At 35.1% G+C, this 23,716-nt stretch overlaps 1 protein-coding gene and 1 long non-coding RNA gene across 2 annotated transcripts in view; one reads left to right on the top strand and one right to left on the bottom strand.

Annotated features, from left to right (window-relative positions):
- Positions 1 to 335: 335 nt before the first annotated feature.
- Positions 336 to 19,738, bottom strand: LOC141556296 (uncharacterized). The gene is made up of 3 exons (XR_012486486.1): positions 19,508 to 19,738; positions 18,383 to 18,478; positions 336 to 1,084 (listed from the first exon to the last, which is right to left on the bottom strand). It is a non-coding gene; the product is annotated as an uncharacterized LOC141556296 (long non-coding RNA).
- A 172-nt stretch (positions 19,739 to 19,910) lies between these two features.
- TBPL2 (TATA-box binding protein like 2) overlaps positions 19,911 to 23,716 on the top strand; it is a 56,074-nt gene continuing 52,268 nt past the window's right edge. The window contains exons 1-3 of the mRNA XM_074285121.1: positions 19,911 to 20,163; positions 21,662 to 22,107; positions 23,410 to 23,497. Coding sequence (XP_074141222.1) covers positions 20,113 to 20,163; positions 21,662 to 22,107; positions 23,410 to 23,497 — 585 coding nt within the window. The 5' untranslated portion in view covers positions 19,911 to 20,112. The remainder of the gene's footprint in view (positions 20,164 to 21,661; positions 22,108 to 23,409; positions 23,498 to 23,716) is intronic.

Genomic DNA, 23,716 nt, shown 5'->3' with positions numbered 1-23,716 from the left:
AATATTCCTAGTCCTTGTGAACTTTGTTTTTCACAATATATTCTGTGATAGGATTTCCAGTGTTTCCGAGATCTTGTATATCAACCAAAATCAAAATCAACTCTTGACATACCTGGGTGTACACATTCAAATATGAGGACAATCACTAACCAGAGGGGACATACCATATGCCCCAAGCAAATTTTTTTCTACATGATATTGCCAATTCATAATGAAATCATAGTACTCAAATCACCTAAAAAAGATTCTCTGAACCTCAATATACAAGTATAGGTGTGTGTATATGTATGTACATATATATGCAATATATATACACCATAATCTAAAAATCATTCTCTGATATTACAGCACAACTTTATTATGTTTTCTGAAAACATGATTCAAGAAACATAAACCTAGCACTAACATAAAACAGTCTTGAAATTTCTAGTCAAAAAGTATGAGTATACATGTGCTTCAGAAAAACCAAAAGACTATCATCCAAAAAAATGATTAAGAAAAAAAAAAAAAAAAGAAACCATATGTAACAATAATCTGAAATCACTCTTCCATAGAAAGGCCAACTACATCTCTTCTTAAGGGTTCTAACGTACTTTGGAGAATTTAGGGGAATCTTTCTCTAATGCAATTGGTTCTAGCCAATTCTTCCCACTGCTGACTGACAGTGATTAGAATTTGAGTTACATTTAACCAAGTAAAATAAACTCACTTTTACAATAGATATTTACTTCAAAGTTATAGCAAGAATAAAGGACAAACATTTCTTTCAAATACTCAGGGACATACTTTCCTTGATATTGTCTTGGTTCCTGAGAAGAATGGGTTCAAACTTGAAGCAATTTCCATATAACATTTGTTTCACCAAGTTTATTTCCAAGTTAAGAATAGTTAATGGGTAAATTATTGTGGCTCCCTCTTGGCTTCTTGATTGTAAGCTGAATCAAACAGGTAGCTTACTTCTTTGTTCTTCTCCATCTGGGCGGTCACAAAATCTAACAGATTCCAATTCATGTACCTGTGATGGCTCATCATTCTGACCCTTTAAAGTACTTGAGATCATAGCTGCCTCCAAGACTCTTTTCACCTAAAAAAAAAAAAAAAAAAAAAAAAAAAAAAAGGCAAAAACAAATACAAAGAAACAAAAAGAAGACACATGTCAATCTCAATTAGGGAGGGCCCAAAATCTCCTGCTGTCCCAAGGTTTATAGTAAACCCCTATTCTTAAAAATAGCCTAAAAGAAAAGAACAAAAGTAAAAGACTCATTTTGGCTGGTTTGTGCCTCCTGATTATGTCCTAGATTTAACTCCACAACTAATCAATAGTATGCTTCTTCGCTACATGCTTCACTGATTGGAATCAGTTATAGAATGTCTGTGTGCATTCCATTCAGGGTTGAGGGTGGGAAGAGAGAAGTATCTGCTAAATCCCATGAATTGAATGAACTCACAAAAAGAGAGGAACAGAATGGATTAGGAAGCAGAATCCAACAGTATGTTGTTTACAAAAAACATACTTGAAACAAAGATTTTGACAGTTAAAATAGGACACAATTTATTTTTGGGTAAATTTTAAAACAACAGCAACAAGATAATAATCATAACTTCCAATAATAATTAAAAGAGACATAAGTAAATGAAATAAATGGTCATAGAGAATTATTGCCAATTTTATGATATATGCATCAAAGGACATAGCATATAAATATGTTATTTTGAAGGAAAAGCTAATTGAGAAACAAATGGCAAAAGTATAACTGTTAGGAACTTTGATGGCACCAACTTTCTGGTTTAGATTTAGCAAGTCTAAATTCAGCAAGATAATAAACAAGAAAGAAGTTAAGGACCTGAACGGAATTTTTTTTAAAAATTAGTTATAATAGATCTCTAGTGACTACTGAATGAGACTAGAATGGAGTAACATTTCTCAGCTGTGCATATATGTCCCCTTTACCAAATTTAATTATATGGTAAAGCATAAAAAATTCACAAACAATTTTAGGAAAGCAGAAATATTAAACACATGTTTTATAAACCAAAATGCACTAAGATTATGCGTAAGAAAGGGCCTTTGAGGAAAGAATTAAAAAATTAACCATAGACCAAAGAATTTAATCCTAAAAATTAGTGTGATAAAGGGAAATAGTTTTTTCATAGAAATAACAAACATCTCACCCCCCCCCAAAAAAAATGAGACAATGAGCCAAAATATTAATAACATAATCCAAAATAATTCTTTTTTTTTTTTTTTTTTTTTTTTTTTTGCTGAGGCAATTGGGGTTAAGTGACTTGTTAAGTAACCAGGGTCACACAGCAGCCAGGAAGTGTTAATTGTCCGAGGTCATATTTGAACTCAGGTCCTCCTGATATCAGGGCTGGTGCTCTATCCACTGTGACACCTAGCTGCCCCAAAAATAATTCTTAAGGAAAAAATTAATATCAATCAACACCTTCAAAAACAAAAGAAAGTAAAGGTTTATGAATTGGACATAAAACTAATACAACTAGAAAAACAACATATCAAAAAGTACCAACTAAATATTAAAAATAAATTTTAAATCAAAGAAAACATTAACAAAATTGAAAGTAAAAAAACCATTAAATTGATAACTAAAAAAAGGCCTGATTTTAAAAATATCAGAATGGTTAAATAAAAATAAATTGTATCAAAATATGAAAGAATTTGTAATAAATTGAAATGAAATTAAAATTATTAGAAATTATTTTATATGTCAAAATGAATAGCTTACATGAAATGTATGAATATTCATACTCAGATTAGCAGAATAATGAATAGAGAATTTTTAAAATCTGACTTTAAAAAGAAATTGATCAAATATTGAATGAATTCCCAAGGAAAAAACTCCAAAGTTTTTTTTGGTACAAGTACATTCTATGAAACATTCAAAAACCATTTCATTCCAATGTTACACAAATTTTGACAAAAATATGAAAAGAAAGAATACTATCAAACTCCCATAATAAAAATATGGTCTTCATAACTAAATTAGAAACACAAAAAGCAGATAAAAAAACTGTTGTCTGATAACTAATGTATATTGATGCATTATTGTATGCTATAACATATTTAAAAGATTATATATTATGGAATATAAGATTTGTTCATTATAAGAACTACAAACATAAACCATATTGACAAAAATAATTTTTAAAGATCATATGATAATATCAATAGATGCTGAAAAAAGCTTTTAATAGAGTACACCACCCGTTTCTGTCCAAAAACCACTAAAAAAAAATTACAGGAAAAAATGTTTCTTATCTTTTATTATGTGTTCTGGACCCCTTTGGTAATCTGGTAAAGCCTATAGACCCCTTTTCAGAATATCCATTCTTACCTCACTTAAAACATGGTTATCTTGTCTCAAACCTCACACACCAGCAAAAACCTGGTTTGAGCCTCTCCAACCCAGGTCACAGACCTCTTGGACTAGAAGGAGTTAGTTTATAAGTAGAGCAGGAGTAGAGTTTATAAGCTAATGGGGAAAACAACATGCAAACAAATGCATACAAACAAAATACATGCAGATAAACTGGCGATTATCTCACAGGGATGCCACTAAGATTAAGGATGCCAGGAAAGGATTGTTGTAAAAGGTGAAATTTTAAATAAGTGTTAAAAGAAGCCTAAGCCAGGAGGCATAGATAAGGAAGAAAGCCAATTCTTGTAAGGACCCAGCCAGTGAAAAACTCCCGGAAAGGTGAAAAGGATCTATTATGAAGGCAGAGGATTTTATATTTCATTTTAGAGCTATTAAGAAACCATTGCATTTATTGAATATGGGGATAATATGGTCAGATATATTCTTAAGAAGAACAGTTTGATAGCTGAGTGAAGGATAGCCTGGAGTGGGAAAAGACGAGCCACAGCAGTCTTTTGAATTCAATAAAACGCAGTATCAATCAGGATATTTAAGTGCTCTGTGTGTGTGTGTGTGTGTGTCTGTCTGTCTGTCTCTGTGTGTCTCTCTCTCCTTTTCTCTCTTTTCCCCTCTCCCTCCCTCTCTTCTTCCTTCCCTCTTCTTTCCTCTTTTCTTCCCTCCCTCCATCTCCTTCTCTTTCCCACCCTTCTTCTATCTCCCTCCCTCTTTCCCTTCCTTCCTCCCTCTCCCTTATCTCCTCTCTCTCTCTCTTGCTTCATTATATATATATATATATATATATATATATATATATATATATATATATAATATAATGTATATAAGATATGTATAAGTATATATTGTTTTTTTAAAACTCACATAATACAGAAAAATAATGCATGCGTTATTCCATCTAGATATCAGGAAGCTATTTTATGGACTCCAGACTTCAACTAGCAGATGTTAATTTTTGGAAGATGAAAAATTGAATAGAAGACATTGGTAACAACCTCAGTATTCAAAGACAAAGAGCGAAAGAAGCAGAAGTAAAGTATCACTATAATGGCTTTCCTTTCTTCTAGCTATACATTGGATTACCAAATATGCTTTATATATTTTAATTATTATGATAATTAAAAAACAAAATATCTCTTTGATGGATATGATTAACATAAGACTATACTTAGTATCAACATTTCACAAGTATTTACTGCATGAATGAAAACTTTTATTTTCTCCTTAGTTGGCATTTTAATTAGTTTTGATATCAATCAAGGTATTCAAATAATATATTTAGTCTTAAATTCCATAAATATACATATTTATCTTCCCCAAATTTTTTCATTTCCAGTCTTTTTATTGCCTTATATAACAAGTAAATTCATTAGCAAATAATATTATTTAAAATGTCCTTTCTTATGAAACACTTGTCCCACATGCCACAGAACATGCAATATGAAGTGTATTTCTGCTAGGTAATAGGAGCAACTGCTAAAGAGTGCTAAAGCTCTGCAATCTGACAGGTAGCCAAAAAAAAAAAAAATGCAGCTTGAACTTTGCCAGCTCACTTCTAATTGGGCAGGTACAAAAATATTTCCATAGTCACTTGTCTTTCCTAGTAACCCAGATTCCATATTCTACTCCAGGGATATAGATTAATTCCCAGGAGGGAAAAAAGCACAGCAATCTTATTGTCCCATCCACTTGGGGTCAATAGTCTTATTCTCTTTATAATAGAGCCCCAAAGGACTAATTCACTCACCATACAGTTTAAATGTATTTTCATTAGTGATTGAAAATGAAATATAGCAACAGACTGATCTACAGGTTCTCTCTTCCACATCTACCTTGTACCATAGAGGAACCTTTCTATAGGAATCCTTCTGTTATTACCGGTGACTACCTTTCTGGGACCATTTTCTGGAAAGTCTTAGTCATCATGGCTCATCTGACTACCTATTCTTTGTGTCTCTTTCCTCATCTTTCTAGCTTTACTTACCTCAGGTAACCATGATCAAATCAATTCTACTACTGTTGATGGATGGGGTATGTCCATCTATTGCCTTATGGTCCCACTTACTATTCCTGTAATTTTCAGTTATGCAATTATGGCCCAGAAACTGACACAAAATGAACTGAGCAGAACCTGGAGATTATTGTACACAGTACAGCAATATTGTACAATGATCACGTGTAAATGATTTAACTATTCTCTGAAATACAATGATCCAAGACAATTCCAAAGCTCCAATTCCTGTTGAAAAATGCTATCCACCTCCAGAAAAAACCTAATGAGTCTGAATGAAGATCAAAACATACTTTTTAAAAACTTTTTTTGGTCTTGTTCTCTTTTGCAATATGGAAATATGGTTAATATAGAAATATGTGTTTTACATGACAACTAGTATTACTGTGTATCATCAAATTCTTGTTTTCTTAAGGCGGGGAGGAGAAAAGTGAAGGATGAAATTAGAAACAAAACTGTAAAAAAATGATATTAATTACATATACATTAATTAATGATAGATTTTTTTTTAATTTTGGAGATAGGGTTAAGTGACTTGTCTAAGGTCACACGCCTAGTAAGTATCTGAGGTAATATTTGAACTCATGTCTTGACTCCAGGGCTGTTGCTCTATCCACTGTACCACTTACCTGCCCTTTTTACACATGCTAGTAAGGAGGGGGAATATAATTCTTAGAAAACAAAACAATTCTGGTTCACATCAAATGCTACCTCTTCCATGAGATTTCCCTAAATTCTTATACTAGAAATAATATCTCCCTTATCTGATCTTATAGCAGTTTGTATTTCTCTTATACATATATTACATTCTAATTTAAATTAGATTTTGAGCACCATATCTTATTCTCCATACTATGTCATAAACTCTGGGTCAGGGTCCTTTTTATTTCTATCATTATATCTTACTCTATGTCCCTCCTGGCGGCCTAAATTTTCACTACATGTTCATATGTTTCCAGTATCATCAATACAAATGACATACACACAAATTGGGACCAACTCTCCTTTCTATCACCTTAGTCCCTGAAGAGAAGACTGAAATTTAAAGTGGTTGTGCCAAAGCACTCACTCTCTCAACTTCACTTACAAATTATTCATGGCCACATGTCTCAGGCACCAGATTGATGCATTATTGGGCTGCATCATGTAGGTTCCTTCAGGGGATGGGAACAGAAGAAGGGTTGTAGTGGGTTATGTTCTTACAAAGTTGTCAGAGCAGAAAAGAATGAAATATAAGATAGAAAAATAGCCAAATCATGAATTCATGATTTCATATATAGCCAACTAGGGAGAATATGCTGCTATCAGTATTTCTTTCTCTCTCCATATACAGAATTATATCACTAGAAAGAAAAGCTATTTAGTTGCCTAATTAATCACTTTATTGGAATGTACACTCAATTCTGGTTCAGCAGCCAATCAATATGGTTTTTCTTTACTACTCATTAAGTAGAAAGGAAACCATCATAGAACACCTGCATACACTCTGAAGTAGAAAGCCAGGCCCTTTCATTACTCATCATCACAGATTTTTGAAAGCTAGTTCCCCAAGTCCCTACATGCACTGATAGCATACAGCGTTCCCTGTGCATGCTCTGAGAATTGGGATCTCATTGATCAAGATCTCACCACCATTAGATGTAAATGCTAATTTTAAAAATTTACCAATAGCAGGAAGAGTATATACAAAGTAGAGCAAAGAGACTCACTCAAAATAAAGATTTTATTCAATTGAGCACAGCTTCCCAGTGTTGTTCTAAGGTCTTTCTAAGGTTTCATGTCTCAACTATTTTGTAAGCAGTGACTAGGAAACTATTTCAATTACCTAAGCCTTAGTCACCTGAGTAGATCAAATATCAGATAGTTTCAATACCTTTAAAAAAAAAAAAAAAAACCAACTCCTAAATTGCTGAAAGGAAAGGATTACAATATTGCTATCACTTTATCATTATGGGTATGGCACATGTCTGATGTGTATGTCTATACATGTGTGTATATACACACACATATCTGGGGCAGACAATATAAATGGATAGTCCCAAAGTAGAACTGGGGGTAGCTAAATGGCTTATCTTCCTGAGTTCAAATTTGGTCTCAGATACTTACTAGCTGTGTGTCCCTGGGCAAGATATTTAACCCTGTTTGCCTCAGTTTCCTAAAAATGAACTGCAGAAAGAAATGGCCAACTACTCTAGTATCTTCACCAAGAAAACCTAGAAGAGAGTGATGAAGAGACAAACAACTGATCAATAAGAAAATGCTCCACTTTGCTTTTAAACTGTCCTTGTCTGTGTGACTAAACTTTCTGTATTTTGAAGTGTTTCAAAAACCTCTTATTTCAGGAGTGAAACAAGGTTGCCCACTATCACCATTACTATTCAATATAGTACTAGAAACTCTAGCCTTGGCAATAAGAGCCGAGAAAGAGATTCAAGGAATTAGAATAGGAAATGAGGAAATCAAATTATCACTCTTTGCAGATGACATGATGGTATACTTAGAGAACCCCAAAGACTCTGCTAAAAAGCTATCAGAAATAATTCAGAATTTTAGAAAAGTTGCAGGATACAAAATAAATCCACATAAATCCTCAGCATTTTTATATATCACCAACACAATCCAACAGCAAGAGATACAAAGAGAAATTCCATTCAAAATAACGATCGATAGTATAAAATATTTGGCAATATATCTACCAAAGGAGAGTCAGGAATTATATGAGCAAAATTATGAAACACTTGCCACAAAAATAAAGTCAGATTTAAATAATTGGAAAGATATTCAGTGCTCTTGAATAGGCCGAGTGAATATAATTAAGATGACAATACTCCCTAAACTAATCTATTTATTTAGTGCTATACCAATCAGACTCCCAAGAAGCTATTTTAATGACCTAGAAAAAATAACAACAAAATTCATATGGAACAACAAAAGGTCGAGAATTTCAAGGGAAGTAATGAAAAAAAAAAATTAAATGAAGGTGGTCTAGCTGTACCTGATCTAAAACTGCATTATAAAGCAGCAGTCACCAAAACCATTTGGTATTGGCTAAGAAATAGACTAGTTGATCAGTGGCATAGGTTAGGTTCACAGGGCAAAATAGTGAATAAAAATAGCAATCTAGTGTTTGACAAACCCAAAGATCCCAAATTTTGGGATAAGAATTCATTATTTGACAAAAACTACTGGGAAAACTGGAAATTAGTATGGCAGAAACTAGACATGGACCCACATTTAACACCACATACTAAGATTAGATCAAAATGGGTCCAAGATTTAGGCATAAAGAACGAAATCATAAATAAATTGGAGGAACATGGGATGGTTTACCTCTCGGACTTGTGGAGGAGGAAGGAGTTTGTGTCCAAGGGAGAACTAGAGGCCATTATTGATAACAAAAATAGAAAATTTTGATTACACCAAATTAAAAAGTTTCTGCACAAGCAAAACTAATGCAAACAAGATTAGAAGGGAAGTAACAAATTGGGAAAACATTTTTACAGTTAAAGGTTCTGATAAAGGCCTCATCTCCAAAATATACAGAGAATTGACTTTAATCTATAAGAAATCAAGCCATTCTCCAATTGATAAATGGTCAAAGGATATGAACAGACAATTTTCAGATGATGAAATTAAAACTATTTCCACTCATATGAAAGAGTGTTCCAAATCACTATTGATCAGAGAAATGCAAATTAAGACAACTCTGAGATACCACTACACCTGTCAGATTGGCTAAGATGACAGGAACAAATAACGAAGAATGTTGGAGGGGATGTGGGAAAACTGGGACACTGATGCATTGTTGGTAGAGTTGTGAAAGAATCCAACCATTCTGGAGAGCAATCTGGAATTATGCCCAAAAAGTTATCAAAATGTGCATACCCTTTGACCCAGCCGTACTACTACTGGGCTTATATCCCAAGGAACTACTAAAGAAGGGAAAGGGACCTGTTTGTGCCAAAATGTTTGTGGCAGCCCTTTTCATAGTGGCTAGAAACTGGAAAATGAATGGATGCCCATCAATTGGAGAATGGTTGGGTAAATTATGGTATATGAATGTTATGGAATATTATTGTTCTGTAAGAAATGACCAGCAGGAGGAATACAGAGAGGCTTGGAGAGACTTACATCAACTGATGCTGAGTGAAATGAGCAGAACTAGGGGATCATTATACACTTCAACAATGATACTGTATGAGGATGTATTCTGATGGAAGTGGATATCTTCAACATAGAGAAGAGCTAATCCAATTCTAATTGATCAATGATGGACAGAATCAGCTACATCCAGAAAAGGAACACTGGGAAATGAGTGTAAACTATGAACATTGTTTTTTGTTTTGTTTTGTTTTGTTTTGTTTTGTTCTCTTCCCAGATTATTTTTACCTTCCAAATCCAATTCTTCCTTTGCAACAACAACAACAAAATTCGGTTCTGCACATATATATTGTACCTAGGATATACTATAAGATACTTAATATGTATGGGAATGCCTGCCATCTAGGGGAGGGGGTGGAGGGAAGGAGGGGAAAAACTCGGAACAGAAGGGAGTACAAGGGATAATGTTGTAAAAAAAAAATTACCTATGCTGTGCTGTCAAAGAAAATGTTATAATTATAAACATTAATAAAAAACAAAATAAAATAATAAAAAAAGAAAAAAAACCCTCTTATTTAAGGTAACACTACTGTTAACCTTCTGCTTCCCCCTCCAAAAAAAAAAAAAAGGAAGGGGGAAAAAATCCTTGTATCATATAAGCAGAGTCAACCAAAATGAATCTATGCAATGGGCATGTCCAAAAACATTTATCTATTTCTGCATCTCATGTCCATCACCTTTCTGTCAGGAGCTATGATGTCATAGGTCCTCTAGAGATGTGTTTAGTTGTTGCATTACTCAGAATTCTTGTCTTTCAAAATTTTTCTTTACAATGTTACTCTCCTTATAGAAATTGTTCTGTTGGTTCTGCTTTCTTCTCTCTGGGCCAGTTTATACTACCCAGATTCTCCGCAATCATCTCCCTCATTGCTTACAGTACTTTTAATATTCCATTACTTTCATGTACCACAATTTGTTCAGCTATTCCCCAGTTGTCTAAGAGGCTACGTAAAGCACTGATGTAGGTTCCTGTTCTTTTCTTTTTCTTTCTATGGCAGCTTATACTTCTTGATAGTTTTCTCTTGAAATTAAAATCTCAGCTGAAACAGATGGTAAGGACATACTACAGGACAGATTGGTTGAATTAGTATGTTTATGGATGCAGTTTAGTAAACCAGGGAGAGAGACTTAAAAATAATTTGGCAATAATTTACCATCATTTACTTCAATTAATATGAAAGTCAAATGCAGATTTTATGAAAATTGGAACCAAAACAAATTCTTATCCAATTTTAAAGAATACAGGAAATGTCAAGCTGTGCACTATGTTCTTTAGTCAAATCATACCAGTCACTTTTACTTATAAAAAAAGAGGTTTTCAAAAAGTTATCAAACTGTGCATACCCTTTGACCCAGCCGTACTACTACTGGGTTTATATCCCAAGGAAATACTAAAGAAGGGAAAGGGACCTGTATGTGCCAAAATGTTTGTGGCAGCCCTTTTTGTAGTGGCTAGAAACTGGAAGATGAATGGATGTCCATCAATTGGAGAATGGTTGGGTAAATTGTGGTATATGAAGGTTATGGAATATTATTGTTCTGTAAGAAATGACCAACAGGAGGAATACAGAGAGGCTTGGAGAGACTTACATCAACTGATGCTGAGTGAAACGAGAAGAACTAGGAGATCATTATACACTTCAACAATGATACTATGTGAGGATGTATTCTGATGGAAGTGGATTTCTTCAACATAGAGAAGAGCTAATCCAATTCCAATTGATCAATAATGGACAGAATCAGCTACACCCAGAAAAGGAACACTGGGAAATGAGTGTAAACTGTTTGCATTTTTTGTTTTTCTCCCCAGATTATTTTTACCTTCCGAATCCAATTCTTCCTTTGCAACAACAACAACAAAATTCGGTTCTGCACATATATATTGTACCTAGGATGTACTATAAGATATTTAATATATATGGGAATGCCTGCCTTCTAGGGGAGGGGATGGAGGGAAGGAGGGGAAAAATTCAGAACAGAAGGGAGTACAAGGGATAATGTTGTAAAAAAAATTACCTATGCATATGTACTGTCAAAAAAAGTTATAATTATAAAATTAATTTTTAAAAAAGAGGTTTTCTATAAGACACTCATAGAAAACATCCAAACCACTCACAAAAGCACAAATAAACTACTGAACTATTGCTGTTAACTATCACTCAGTCAAATGAATCATTATGTTAGTTGAGATAAAATGTATATTGACAAGTAACTAGATGATATAGTGGATAGAACACTAGGCTTGAAATCAAGAGTCATCTTCATTAATTCAGATCCAGCCTCCGCCACTAACTAGTTTTGTGACCTTAAGTAAGTCACTTAAACTTGTATGCCTCAGTTTCCTCATCTGTAAAATGATCTGGAGAAGGAAATAGTAAACCACTCCATTAGCTTCCCCAAGAAAACCCCAAATGGTGTCACAAAAAGTCAGATACAATTGAACAAGTGTATGGTGTACATATAGTGATCATTAAACTGAGGTCAGAGAAATCTGAGTTCTAGTTACATCTATGTAACCTTGAGAAACTGATTTTACTTCTCTAAGCCTTAGTTTCCTTATCTCTAAATTGAAGAGTTTGAACTAGTTAGTTTCTAAGACTCCTTTCACCACTAACTTTCTCTGATTAATTGAACTAAATGCATGTCCATACAAATTTGCTACATTTAAAAAAAATGGAAGACCCAAGACTCCTTGAACTCTAGATTGTGAAGTCCGGATTAGCACCCTGGATGCCTTAGAATCAGCCAGAGTCAGGATAAGCAAAAGCCCTTGGTCTTTATTCTTGGTCTTTAGGGGGAGAAGTGAAGGGGATAGACACAAGCTCTCCCGAACCTCCCTTCTCTTTATCTACCACCAAAAGTGATTCTGGCTTGTCTTACCCCACCCCCTATTCCCTCCTACAATTTTCTGTATACACCAAAAGATCAAGCCAGCACAGAATAGTGGGAAGGGGCATTTTCCAAGCATATGCTAGGTAATTAGCCTTTAAGTGCTTGGTTGCCTGATTCCAGTGCACCTATTCAGAGTTTCAGCCCTTTACATCTCCCACTTTCTTTTGTTTTAGAACACAGGTGGTCACGCCATCCCTTCTCAGGGAGGTGAGAACCCCAAAAAGGAAGTGATCTTCCCTGACTTCTCAGGAAAGGAGATGAAAATACCAAAAAGGAGATGCTCATGCCCTCCCTGACATCTCAGAAAGAGAGATGAAAAACACTAAAGGGAAGTGGGAATCAAGCCAGATATTGTTAGCGGGTTTCTGGGCTAAAGGTTCTTACTAGAAACAGGTATGCACAAACCCACCAGCATGGGAGGTATTACACAAGCACATAGCAGTAACGCACAGGCTGTTAGTAATGACTCTCCCCACAGCCAGTGCAGGTTCAAGGTGGTGTAACAAACATGAATTATACATGTAAGTAGTGATATAACAAACAATATAAATCAACATGATGTAAAAGATTTCCAGAAGTCCTAGAAGGAAGGTATGTAAACAACAATCACATACACCTCCTTCAGCAGCCAAGAGATAGTCCAAAACCAATCTATTCTCCATTGCTTCTTGTGTCAGAGAATCCAATGATCCCCGCAAGTTTTTGAAGTCCTTCAACAGTCTTTTTATATGTTATATATGTTTATATGTTTTATATGGAATCCAATGATTCCTGCAGATTTAGAAGTCTTGCAGCAGTCTTATTATTTCTCAGAAAATCCAATGGTTTTTGAGGGTTTTCAAGTCCAACAGTCTTATCATATCTCAAAGAATCCAATGATTCCCGAGAGTTTTCAAGTCCTACAACAATCTTTTCATGTCTCAGAGAATCTAATGATTCCTGAGAGTTTTGAAGTCCAACAATTTTTGATGTCCATGAGACAAACACCATAACTGCCAGGCTCTTTCAGTGGTAGGCACAGTCAGCAACGGAACCACCTGATGTTTCTTAGGTCTTCTCCTTCATTTCAAGGGTCTGCTCCGTCTCTCTCCGATGGACAAGGCAAATATGGCTCATTGGCACCCATCTGATTTCTTCTCCATCCATGGAGATACAAGCAAACCCTCTCCCCCAAGCAGTTAACCTATCTGGTCCCTTCCATTCACCACTTTCTGGGTCTCTCCACATCACCTGGCAATTACCTAAAGGCAATGGAGCTGCTCGCACTGGTCACTGCCCTTCTGGTGGATTATAAAACCTGTCTGCCAGAATCAGTGCATCTTTGTCAAAGATTAAGAAGTTAATAGTATAAAGGGCTAAATTTAGAAGTTCTCTAGGGTTACCTGTGGCTCCCCCTTTCTTTTGTTTTTGGAGGAGCATCTTGAGGTCTCTGTTTCTCCTCTCTACTATTGCCTGCCCTTGAGGATTAAAGGGTATGCCAGTGGTACATAAAATCTTATACTGTGCACAAAAGTGTGCAAAATGTTTAGAAGTATATGCAGGTCCATTGTCTGTTTTTATTGCTTGTGGCACACCCATAATTGCAAATGCTCGTGTAAGGAATTCAGTGACCACTCGGGCTGTCTCTTTTGCTGCTGGTATTGAAAAAGTGAATCCTGAAAAGGTGTCTACCACGACATGGATAAAAGATGACCAAAAAATGTATAATGGGTCACATTCATTTGCCAAATTTCATTAGATCTCAAACCATGAGGGTTCTTCCCTGGAGGGAGTGTAGGAGCATGGAAAGGAAGGCAAGATGAACAGGCTTTTACTATGCTCCTAGCTTCCTCTCTTATTATTCCAAATTGTAAACATAAAGTTCAAGCAACCTGATGATATTTAAAATGAGATTCTTGGGCTTCCTGAAATAAAGGAGTATTGGCCCAAATGGTTAGAAGGCTATCTGCCTTTGAATTACCATCAAAAATAGGACCTGGAAGTCCACTATGAGAGTGGGCATGCAAGACATAAATCTTACCTGGATGCTTTCTCACTTGCTCTTGAAGTTCCTTAAAGAGCTGATATATATTAGAGGCTACAAATTTTATTTGGGCTGTGACAATTCTTTGTACCACATCTACTGAATAGGCTGAATCAGATGTTATATTTATATCTCCTGGATAATAAGTAAGAGCTAGAATGATTGCATACAATTCATTCTGCTGAATGGACTGAAAAGGAGTTCTGACTACTCTTTTTATAGTTAGGTCACGAGAGTATACAGCAAAAATATTATGTTTGGATGCATCTATAAAGACAGTTGGTTCTTTAAAAGGAATTTTAGAAATTTTTTCTTCAAGAATCCATTGCCAATTATGTAATAGTGTGGTTATTTTTAATGGAAACCCATGTGTAAAATTTGGAGCCATGGCTAATAAAATTTGCCACTCTAGGATGGTTTCACAGCATGCATTAATTTGTGCATTAGTATAAAAGGTGTCAGGTCTTATCCCAGATAATTGTACTTCAAGCTTAATGTGACTCTGGCTTGTCTTACTCCACCCCCTAATCCTTCTTACAATTATCTGTATACACCAAAAGATGGAGCCAGCACAGAATATTGGGAAGGGCCATTTTCCAAGCATATGCTAATAGAGTATTGTCCAATAGGTAATTAGCCTTAAGTGCTTGGTTGTCTGATTCCAGTGTACCTATTCAGAGTTTCAGCCCTTTACACTAGATAAAAATTATATTTGAATTTGTCTTCTTTACGTAGATCATTTCAATTATATTTACCTATTTATTTTAATCACTTATGACAGAGTACTTTTCAATAATGTATATAAATTTGTTTGTTGTTTAGTCATTTCAGTCACATGAAACTCTTAGGGATTTTCTAGGTAAAGATACTGGAGTGGTTTGCCATTTCTTTCTCTAGTTCATTTTATAGATAGGAAACTAAGGCATACAAGGTTAAGGGACTAGCTAGAGTTACATAGCTAGTTAGTGTCTGAGATTAGATTTGCATTTGAATCTTCCTAACCAGCCCCAGCACTCTATATACCTCACCACCTCGCTGCCCAATATAAATAAATTAGTTCTAACTTTACCAGAAAGTATCTGACAGTTTTGTTTTGTGATAAATAGAAATTCTATAAAATATCTGAATATACAGAAGCTTAATCTTTTTTTTTGTTATTGTTATTCTATTCTGCTTTGATAAAAAGATACCTTCTCTCTTTTACCCAGAAATTCCATTACTACCACAAGAAAGTCATTAATAAAAAGAAAGTTCCAAAATATTTGTAGCACCTATTACAATGGCTAAAAATTGGAAATAAAATAGATACTCATCAATTGTTCTATGTTTAAAATTGTGATCTATGAATGTAATAAAATATTACTATGTTGTAAGAAATTAGGAATATGACAAATACAGAGAAGCAAAGAGAGATGTACATAAAAATGACAGAGTGAAATAAAGACCAAAACACACACATACAGAGACACACACAGAGAGCAATCACAGCAATGTGCTTGAAAAAAACAATCCATACATAATGTCAAAAGTTCTATGTAAGGATGTGGTTCCCGCAAAACAAGAGAAGGGAATTGTAAAGGCCCTTTAAATGGGCGGGCATGGTACAACGGGAGATTGAGGCCCGGAAGAAATCTCTGTGGATATTAGGATTGCCTTGTAGGTGGGATCTTGGCCATACTGAGATAGCTTCTTAATGGGTGACTCTCTCACTGATTGGCTGTGTATGTGACCTCACAGGCCCTTTATAAGCCCACTGCAGGCAGCAGTCACTCTCTTTAATCTGGCGCTCTTTAACCTGGCTCCCTAGCCTGGGTGGCCAAGCCAAGATGGGTAGCCAAAAGAGGTAAGGATTTTGGCAGTGAACACGTGGGTCTTCTGACCAGGTGTTCACTCGGGAACCAACAAGTCAGGGCATCAAGTCAGGGCATTATGTGAGTAGGTATTTAATAAAGGCTTTTAAGATTACACGTGGCTGTTCTTGAGTGCGCTACCGGTTATTAAGCTATAGATTCAAGAGATCGTGGCCAGAGACCTTTGAAGGCCTCAGAGGAGGCGAGCCGGGTAGAGTTGACATTGCAAAGGTCAGTGGTCAAAGGTACTCTGTTGGGCCTAGGGCAGACTAGTAATTGTAACTGCCAGGAGGGCACATTACAGTTCTAAATGTTCTAAAATTATAAGAACAAGTACAATTCAAAAGAAGAGTTAAGAGAAAACACCCTCACCCCACCTCTTTGGAAACTTAGAAGGTCTGAAAGTTGAACATTATTCAATTGTACTGATTTTTTCTCCTTTTTCTTTTCTTTTCTTTTTTTTCCTCTTTAAAAAAAAATACTATTTGTTATGAGGAATGGCTCCCAGAGAAGGAGGAGAGGATGCTGGGGAAAATTATGGTGATATAAAAAACAAATACATCAATAAAACATTTTTTTAAAAATAGCCTTCCCCCCAATAAAGCATCATACCCTCACAGAACTAGTTATTGTTTAGAAAATTAAGGGGAAAAGTGCTAGGAAACATAATGACCTAAGTTGATATAAAGAAGAATTATGGAACTATTATGGGACATTTGGGACAATGGAATTGAATCAATGGAAAATCTTTAAGTTTCCAGACTGAGAATTTTGGCATGAGTTAGGAATATAAAACATAAACTTTCTCATAAGAATTGTGATTAATTTCTTTTCAAAATCACTTATTTCGATAAGATAAATAATAAATGCTTCTTGAATAAAGAAATTTTATTTCATAGTTAAATACAGAAGGCAAATAAATTCTTGTTGAATGAAGAAATTTCCTTCCATAATTAAATACAGAATAATATAGTAGTAGTCAATAAAATTCTGTATTGAGCCTTAAAAATATACTGTTAGTCTTTTAATCCTGTTTATTTGATTTAAGTTTCTTTCATTAATTTGCTGGGCCTAGAAGGAAAAAATAATTATAACCAATTGTGTTTTCTGTTTATTAGCTTTCATTGGGTCTATTTTTTTAGTAATTCAATAGAACTGATACCAAACTTAAGAGTCACAAGATCTAGCTTGGAATTCTGACACTCACTTTCTACTTTTGTGACTTTCAGCAAGTCATGGAGAAAGGGTTTCCAGACCTCAGTCTCCTCATCTATAAAATGAGATCTGGGTGTGACACATGCTCATAATCCCTAGTAAGTGAGAGAATGCTGGCACACAAGTTATGAATTGCAGTGAACTAAGCCAAATGGATGCCTACAGTGAACTCTGGATCCAAGATGCAGAGAGGCACCAGGTTGCTATAGAAGACCCAAGTTAGAAAAGAATGAAGTCAACACTGAGTAATAGTAGTAGTAAGATTGACTTCATCAGTGACCCCTACATCATTAGCGTGGGCAAAATAGGGAGACTCAGTCTCAAAAAAAAAAAAAAAAAAAAAAAAAAGGTAAAACAGAAATTAATGCCAGACTAGGTAATTTCTGAGGTCTGGTTAAAAATCTAATTGAATAAATTTTTTTCTCCCTGAGGCAATTGGGGTTAAGTGACTTGCCCAGGGTCACACAGCTAGGAAGTATTAAGTGTCTAAGGCCAAATTTGAACTCAGGTCCTTTTGACTTCAGATCTGATGCTCCATCCACTACACCAATTAGCTGCCCCGAATAATTCTTTTTAATAAAGCTTTTTTTATTTTCAAAACATATGCATAGTTTTCGATATTCATCCCTGAAAAAATTTATGTTCTATTTTTTCTCCCTTCCTTCCCCTACCCCTCCTCTAGTTGATAAGTAATCCAATATAGGTTAAACATGTACAATTCTTCTATACATATTTCCACAATTATCATGTCGCACAAGAAAAATCAGATCAAAAAGGAAAATAAATGGGAAAGAAAACAAAATGCAAGCAAATAACAACAGAAAAAAGTGAAAACCTTATATTGTGATCCACATTTAGTCTCCACAGTCCTCTCTGGGTGCAGATGGCTCTCTCCATCACAAGACCATTGGAACAGGCCTGAATCACCTCTCTGTTGAAAAAAGCAAAGTCCATCAGAATTGATTATCATATAATCTTCTTGTTGTTATGTACCATGTTCTCTTGGTTCTACCCATTTCACTTAGCATTACTTAATTGAATGATTCCTTAAGGAGCCCACCCTGTATTTGGGGGGAATTACTAACAAATTTTTAAATATATATTAACAATATATTTTCTGTTTTATTTTTTCGTTTCATTGCATCTCAAATAGTGCTTCCTCTAATTTTCCTGATCACTAGAAAAATAAGGCTTTTAATATTTCTTGTTTCTTTGTTTTACTCTGTTTCTTCATTCAAAGAAATCTATTTTAACTAGTTTTTTTTCTTCCCAGGCATATAAACCTATTACACTTACAGCACCCTAATCTGCAGCTGCCTTTCAACATTTTAACAGCTCTCCTACAGAAATGAAGTTATCCTGCTTCTTAGCACTAATCTCTCTCCTTTTATGAAGATAGTCTTTTAAAGAAGGAAAGGTTGGTTTGAAGGGAAAACTGGTGGATGGTTTCTATTTTCTGAACAATACTCATATATATCTATGTAAATATATATATATGATAGCTATAAATAATATATGCATATATGTATGTTTCATCAAAACAACAGGATTTTTAAGAGGTTTTTATTTGGTTGCTTGGAAGCACTTGGATTTATATACTTTGGGAAAGTTCTTGAAAAAACTGATTACTGAAGCATATATGTATACATGCACACATTCTATATAATTTGTTTGTTTTTCCTGAGGCAATTGGGGTTAAGTGACTTGCCCAGGGTCACCCAGCTAGGAAGTATTAAGTGTCTCAGACCAAATTTGAACTCAGGACCTCCCGACTTCAGGGCTGATGCTCTGTCCACTGTGCCATCTAGTTGCCCCAATTAGATTATATATAATTTATATATAGAGAGAGATAATATATTATCTATAATTATATTTTAGATAACTTTTTAAAATTATATAATTGCATATTACATATAATTTTTAAAGCTATTTTATTGATAGAGCAACTCCTTGCACTCACACAGATCTTACACACCGTCAACTCTCCACCCCTGCATTCTGCTCCTTGCATCAGGAATGGAGGCTTTAGGCTAGAATTGGCCACTGACAAAAGTCAATTAGGGAAAAAAAAAAAGTGGTGGTCGGTGGAGTGTAATAAGACTTCTGCTCCTCAGGAACCCTTTTAAACTAACTCAAATCTCTAATTGTCAGAGTAACAGGGCGGGGGGACGGCGGAAAGAGGTTGAGGGGAAAGGAAAGGAAGCCTGGGCAGTACCTTATAAACCACAGTGAGGTGAGAATTACGCGTGTTTTCCGTGAAAGGGGCTCTGAAATCAGCCCCTTTTTATCTACCTTGATTACTGAGGGCTAAAGCTTGAGTTCCCGGCCAACGCTGATTATTTCATTTGCCCCAACCGGTGGCTCCTCTCGCACTGAGTCCCAGTTGTTCTGGATTCAGCCGTGCGCACTCCTAGGTACTGCAGGACCTGCGCCCTAACAAGTCCGTCTTAATAGAGCGCAACTTCGCTTAATTACACCTCCCTCCTCCCTAGCCCCAGCTCCCTGATTCCTAACTGACTAAAAGATCAAAGGGTCTAGTGACCTCGAGTCCACTCTTTTACCCCAATGGAAGAGGAACCATACCTAGAGATTTACTTAAACCAGTGCATGAATCAGGTGAGTCGGGGGCGAGGTCCCCTTCTCCCAAACTCGTTCTAAAGAGCGATCCGATTTCCTGCGCTCTTAGCCCTGGTCTCTAGGGCTGGCTGGATTGGCTCTGGCACGGTTTGAGCAGATCCCGTTACTGTGTCTGTCCGGCACCGGAAACGGGAGAGTGAAGATGCAGTGGAATTGGCTTTTCCTCTGCCGGGCCGAGTGCCAAGACAGTCTCGCTTCTGACTAGCAGGGTCAAAAACTGGAACGCCTGTAAAACGGGAGGGGGAGGAGGGTGTCAGGAGGTAGGGAGGAGTGAGACTGAAGGGAGGCTTTCTTTACCTCACTACACTTTGTAAACCGGGACTGCTTATTTTCTGCGAAAAAATTGAGTGTTCTTTACAAAAGTGAAGAGAAATGCTAGTTGCTATTAACTTTTTTTCTAAGAAATCTCAATAATTGAGAGGCAATTTGGGCGGTTGGGAGGAGAATAGCTTTTTACGTTTTCTTTTTTAGCCTCCATTCCTGATTCCTTTTGCCAACACAAAATTTAATAGGAGAGGGAATTAAAAAAAAAAAAAAACACACACACACAAAAACTACAGACTGTTCTGTTGTTTTTCTTCAAAATTAACAAGCTTACAAAATTAACAAAATTAACTTTCTCTGATATATTCTGAATGTAGGAATATCTGCACTGGCTTTTGCTTATCATTTGTGTTTATGTGGGCACTGTAGTGTAAATTCTAAATGGCTGCTCTCCACTATTCTAAACACTGTGGTTCTTAATCTATAATTTTTGTAACTTTTTTAAAAAGTTAATTATTTCTATATGATTGGTTTCCTCCTAATCCTATATGTATTATTGGATTTTTAAAAAAATCATCTTAAAGTTTTTTGACAAGGCATCCAAGAGCTTCATCAGACTGCCCAGGAGATCCACAATACACACAAAAAAGGTTAAAAATCTTTTAGAGAAATATAAAATGTTTTTCTTATGCATAGATCAGCAATGATTAGTAAATTCTATATACACACTAATGCTTGTTTTGAAAATGACTGCAGATTTGCCAATGCAAGGGAAGCATTTGGTTTTACAAGCCTTGGTAGTAGAAATAATTTATAGTTTTCTTAATTGTTAAATGTCATTAAACTAAAACCTAAGGTCCCTTCTAAATCTAGAATTTTGATATTTTAAGTGTATTTAAAACCTACAAATTAAAGATTCTTAACTTTTTCAATTTCATGAACCTCTGGGAGTTTACTGAAACCTGCCTATCTCGGAAAGTGTTTTTATTCTAACATGAAATAAAATAATACAAAGGAAATTGATTTAGATTGAAAACAGTTATCAAAATACTTAGAAGCAAGTTCACATATCTTAAGTGAGGAACTTCTCTTGCTGTAATCAAGGCATGTTGTTCAGATTTTCTATTCTTCATAAAGATTTTATATTATGATATAATGCATTAGATTTTATTGTTTCTTTTTTCCTCCCTCTACCACAAAAAAATTCATATAGGATGAGCTTGCTCCTCCCGACTCTCATCTCTTCAGTCCTATTATGCCATATGATTCATACTTGCATATGTCATCTAATCAAGAGATGGACCCTTCCAAAGAATCTTCTACTGATGTTTCATCTGTGGACCTTAGCTTCCTGCCAGATGAACTTAATCAAGAACACACAGAACAGACCCTTACTGAAGGGAAGCAAGGAGTAGAAGGAAATCGTGAAATACAAGGAGATCCATCTAGGTTACAGTCAGTAAGTGAGAAAAACAGTAATGGCATTTGCACAGACAACTTCAGCTTGTCAAATTCTGGTTCAAATCCACTTTCAAATGAAAATTCAACTCTGCCATCTCCAGAGAATTCTAGCTCTAACTTATTTCCTTTGGCATCCATGACTCCTCTCATGCCAGTGACCCCTGTTTCAGAAAGCTCTGGAATAGTTCCCCAATTGCAGTAAGTAGTCTTTTAATGTGTTTACCACTCCAGGTACATGCTGTACGTTGTCTTACAGGGTACTAATTCCTATTTTAAGGCTAAATAGTAGGAATAGCTAGCCTAAGATTCTTCTAGTAATGGTATATGATTTTAGGCAATAATACTAATTGGTTATATTTCCCATTTGTAAAATGGGGCAATGATTATTGGTCACTAGGTAGGGAATTATTAATAGCTAGATGTATATAGAATATTAAGATTTGCAAAGCACTTTATGGTTGGTATCTCAATGAGCTAATTCACAACAGTGTTGTGAGGTAGTGGCTGTTATCCCTTTGTTTCTCTCAGATTCATCTTTATGATGGGATTTGCCCTAAGAACATAGTTCAGTGTCACAAGTGGGATTCAAACTCGGTTCTTCCAATTGCCAAATTCCTTTATCTACTAAGCCATGTATGATTTATGTTATATGGCACAGTGAAAAGAGTGCTAGATTTGAAGTCTGAGGATCTGGGTTCAAATTCTGTCAGTGCTATTTATTTCTTGTCTGATTTTGGTCAGTTATTTAATCCCTCTCTGTACCATCTCTCATCTATAAAACAGTTTGAGTTAGAGGAGTTCTTCGATTTCTTCTAGCTTTGATCCTATTATTCTAAATTTAGAGATATTTAGCAAATTCATGAATTAAAATTGTTTATTTGTATCTTGAAAGAAAATCACTTTAAAGAAAAATGTACCTTCAATATAGTCAGCTAGTCATTGCATTTAGAAGTAGCTTTCCTAGAGAGAGAAGCTATGAAATGCAAATAATTCAACAGATTAACTAGGTTTCTTTAAAAAAAAAAAAAAAAAAAAAGTATACTCTTCAGGAACTCTAGCTTTAATTTTCCATGCTTTGAATAATTTTTTTAAGAAAAAACACAGAGAGAAATGTTAATTAAACACCTACTGTGTATCAGGAACTTTATAAATATTATTTCATTTGATTCTCACAATAATTTTGTGAAAAAGATGCTATTATCCCCATTTAACAGTTGAGGAACCTGAGGCAGTGGTTAAATGACTTGCCTAGGATCATGTGGCTAATAAGTGTCTGAGGTCACAGTTGAACTCAACTTTTACTCCATGCTCTGTGCTCTGATACACCAACTAGCTACCTTAATACTGTCTCGTATGACAGAAATAACTAAATATTTATGCCCTACTACAAAGAGTAAACTTGAAGCTATCAGTTTATAAAATTATTTCCAAATAGTTCTGCACCTTTTTGCTTTGTGCAACTTTTGGCTTGTCAGTTACCAAGTTGCTTTATTTTTCTAGGAATATAGTATCCACTGTAAACCTGGCTTGTAAATTAGATTTGAAGAAAATAGCTTTGCATGCTAAAAATGCAGAATATAACCCAAAGGTAAGAATTTAACAAATTCTTAACAAATACTAATAGTCTCACATGTTTTGTCTTTCTTCCTAATACTATAGCACCAAATTAACCTTGTAGTTTTTTTATTTTCCTCTCTTAAAAAAGAATTGTCAATAAAAAGTTTCGTAGGCAGTTTTTTTGGTGGGTTTTTTTTTAATGAATTTGTTAAAAGATTTTCTGTGGTTAAATCTTCATAAATCTTTGATA

This window comes from Sminthopsis crassicaudata, chromosome 2 (genome assembly GCF_048593235.1).
Source record: "Sminthopsis crassicaudata isolate SCR6 chromosome 2, ASM4859323v1, whole genome shotgun sequence".
Classification (NCBI taxonomy): domain Eukaryota; kingdom Metazoa; phylum Chordata; class Mammalia; order Dasyuromorphia; family Dasyuridae; genus Sminthopsis; species Sminthopsis crassicaudata.
This window is presented reverse-complemented; position numbering and strand designations above follow the sequence as displayed.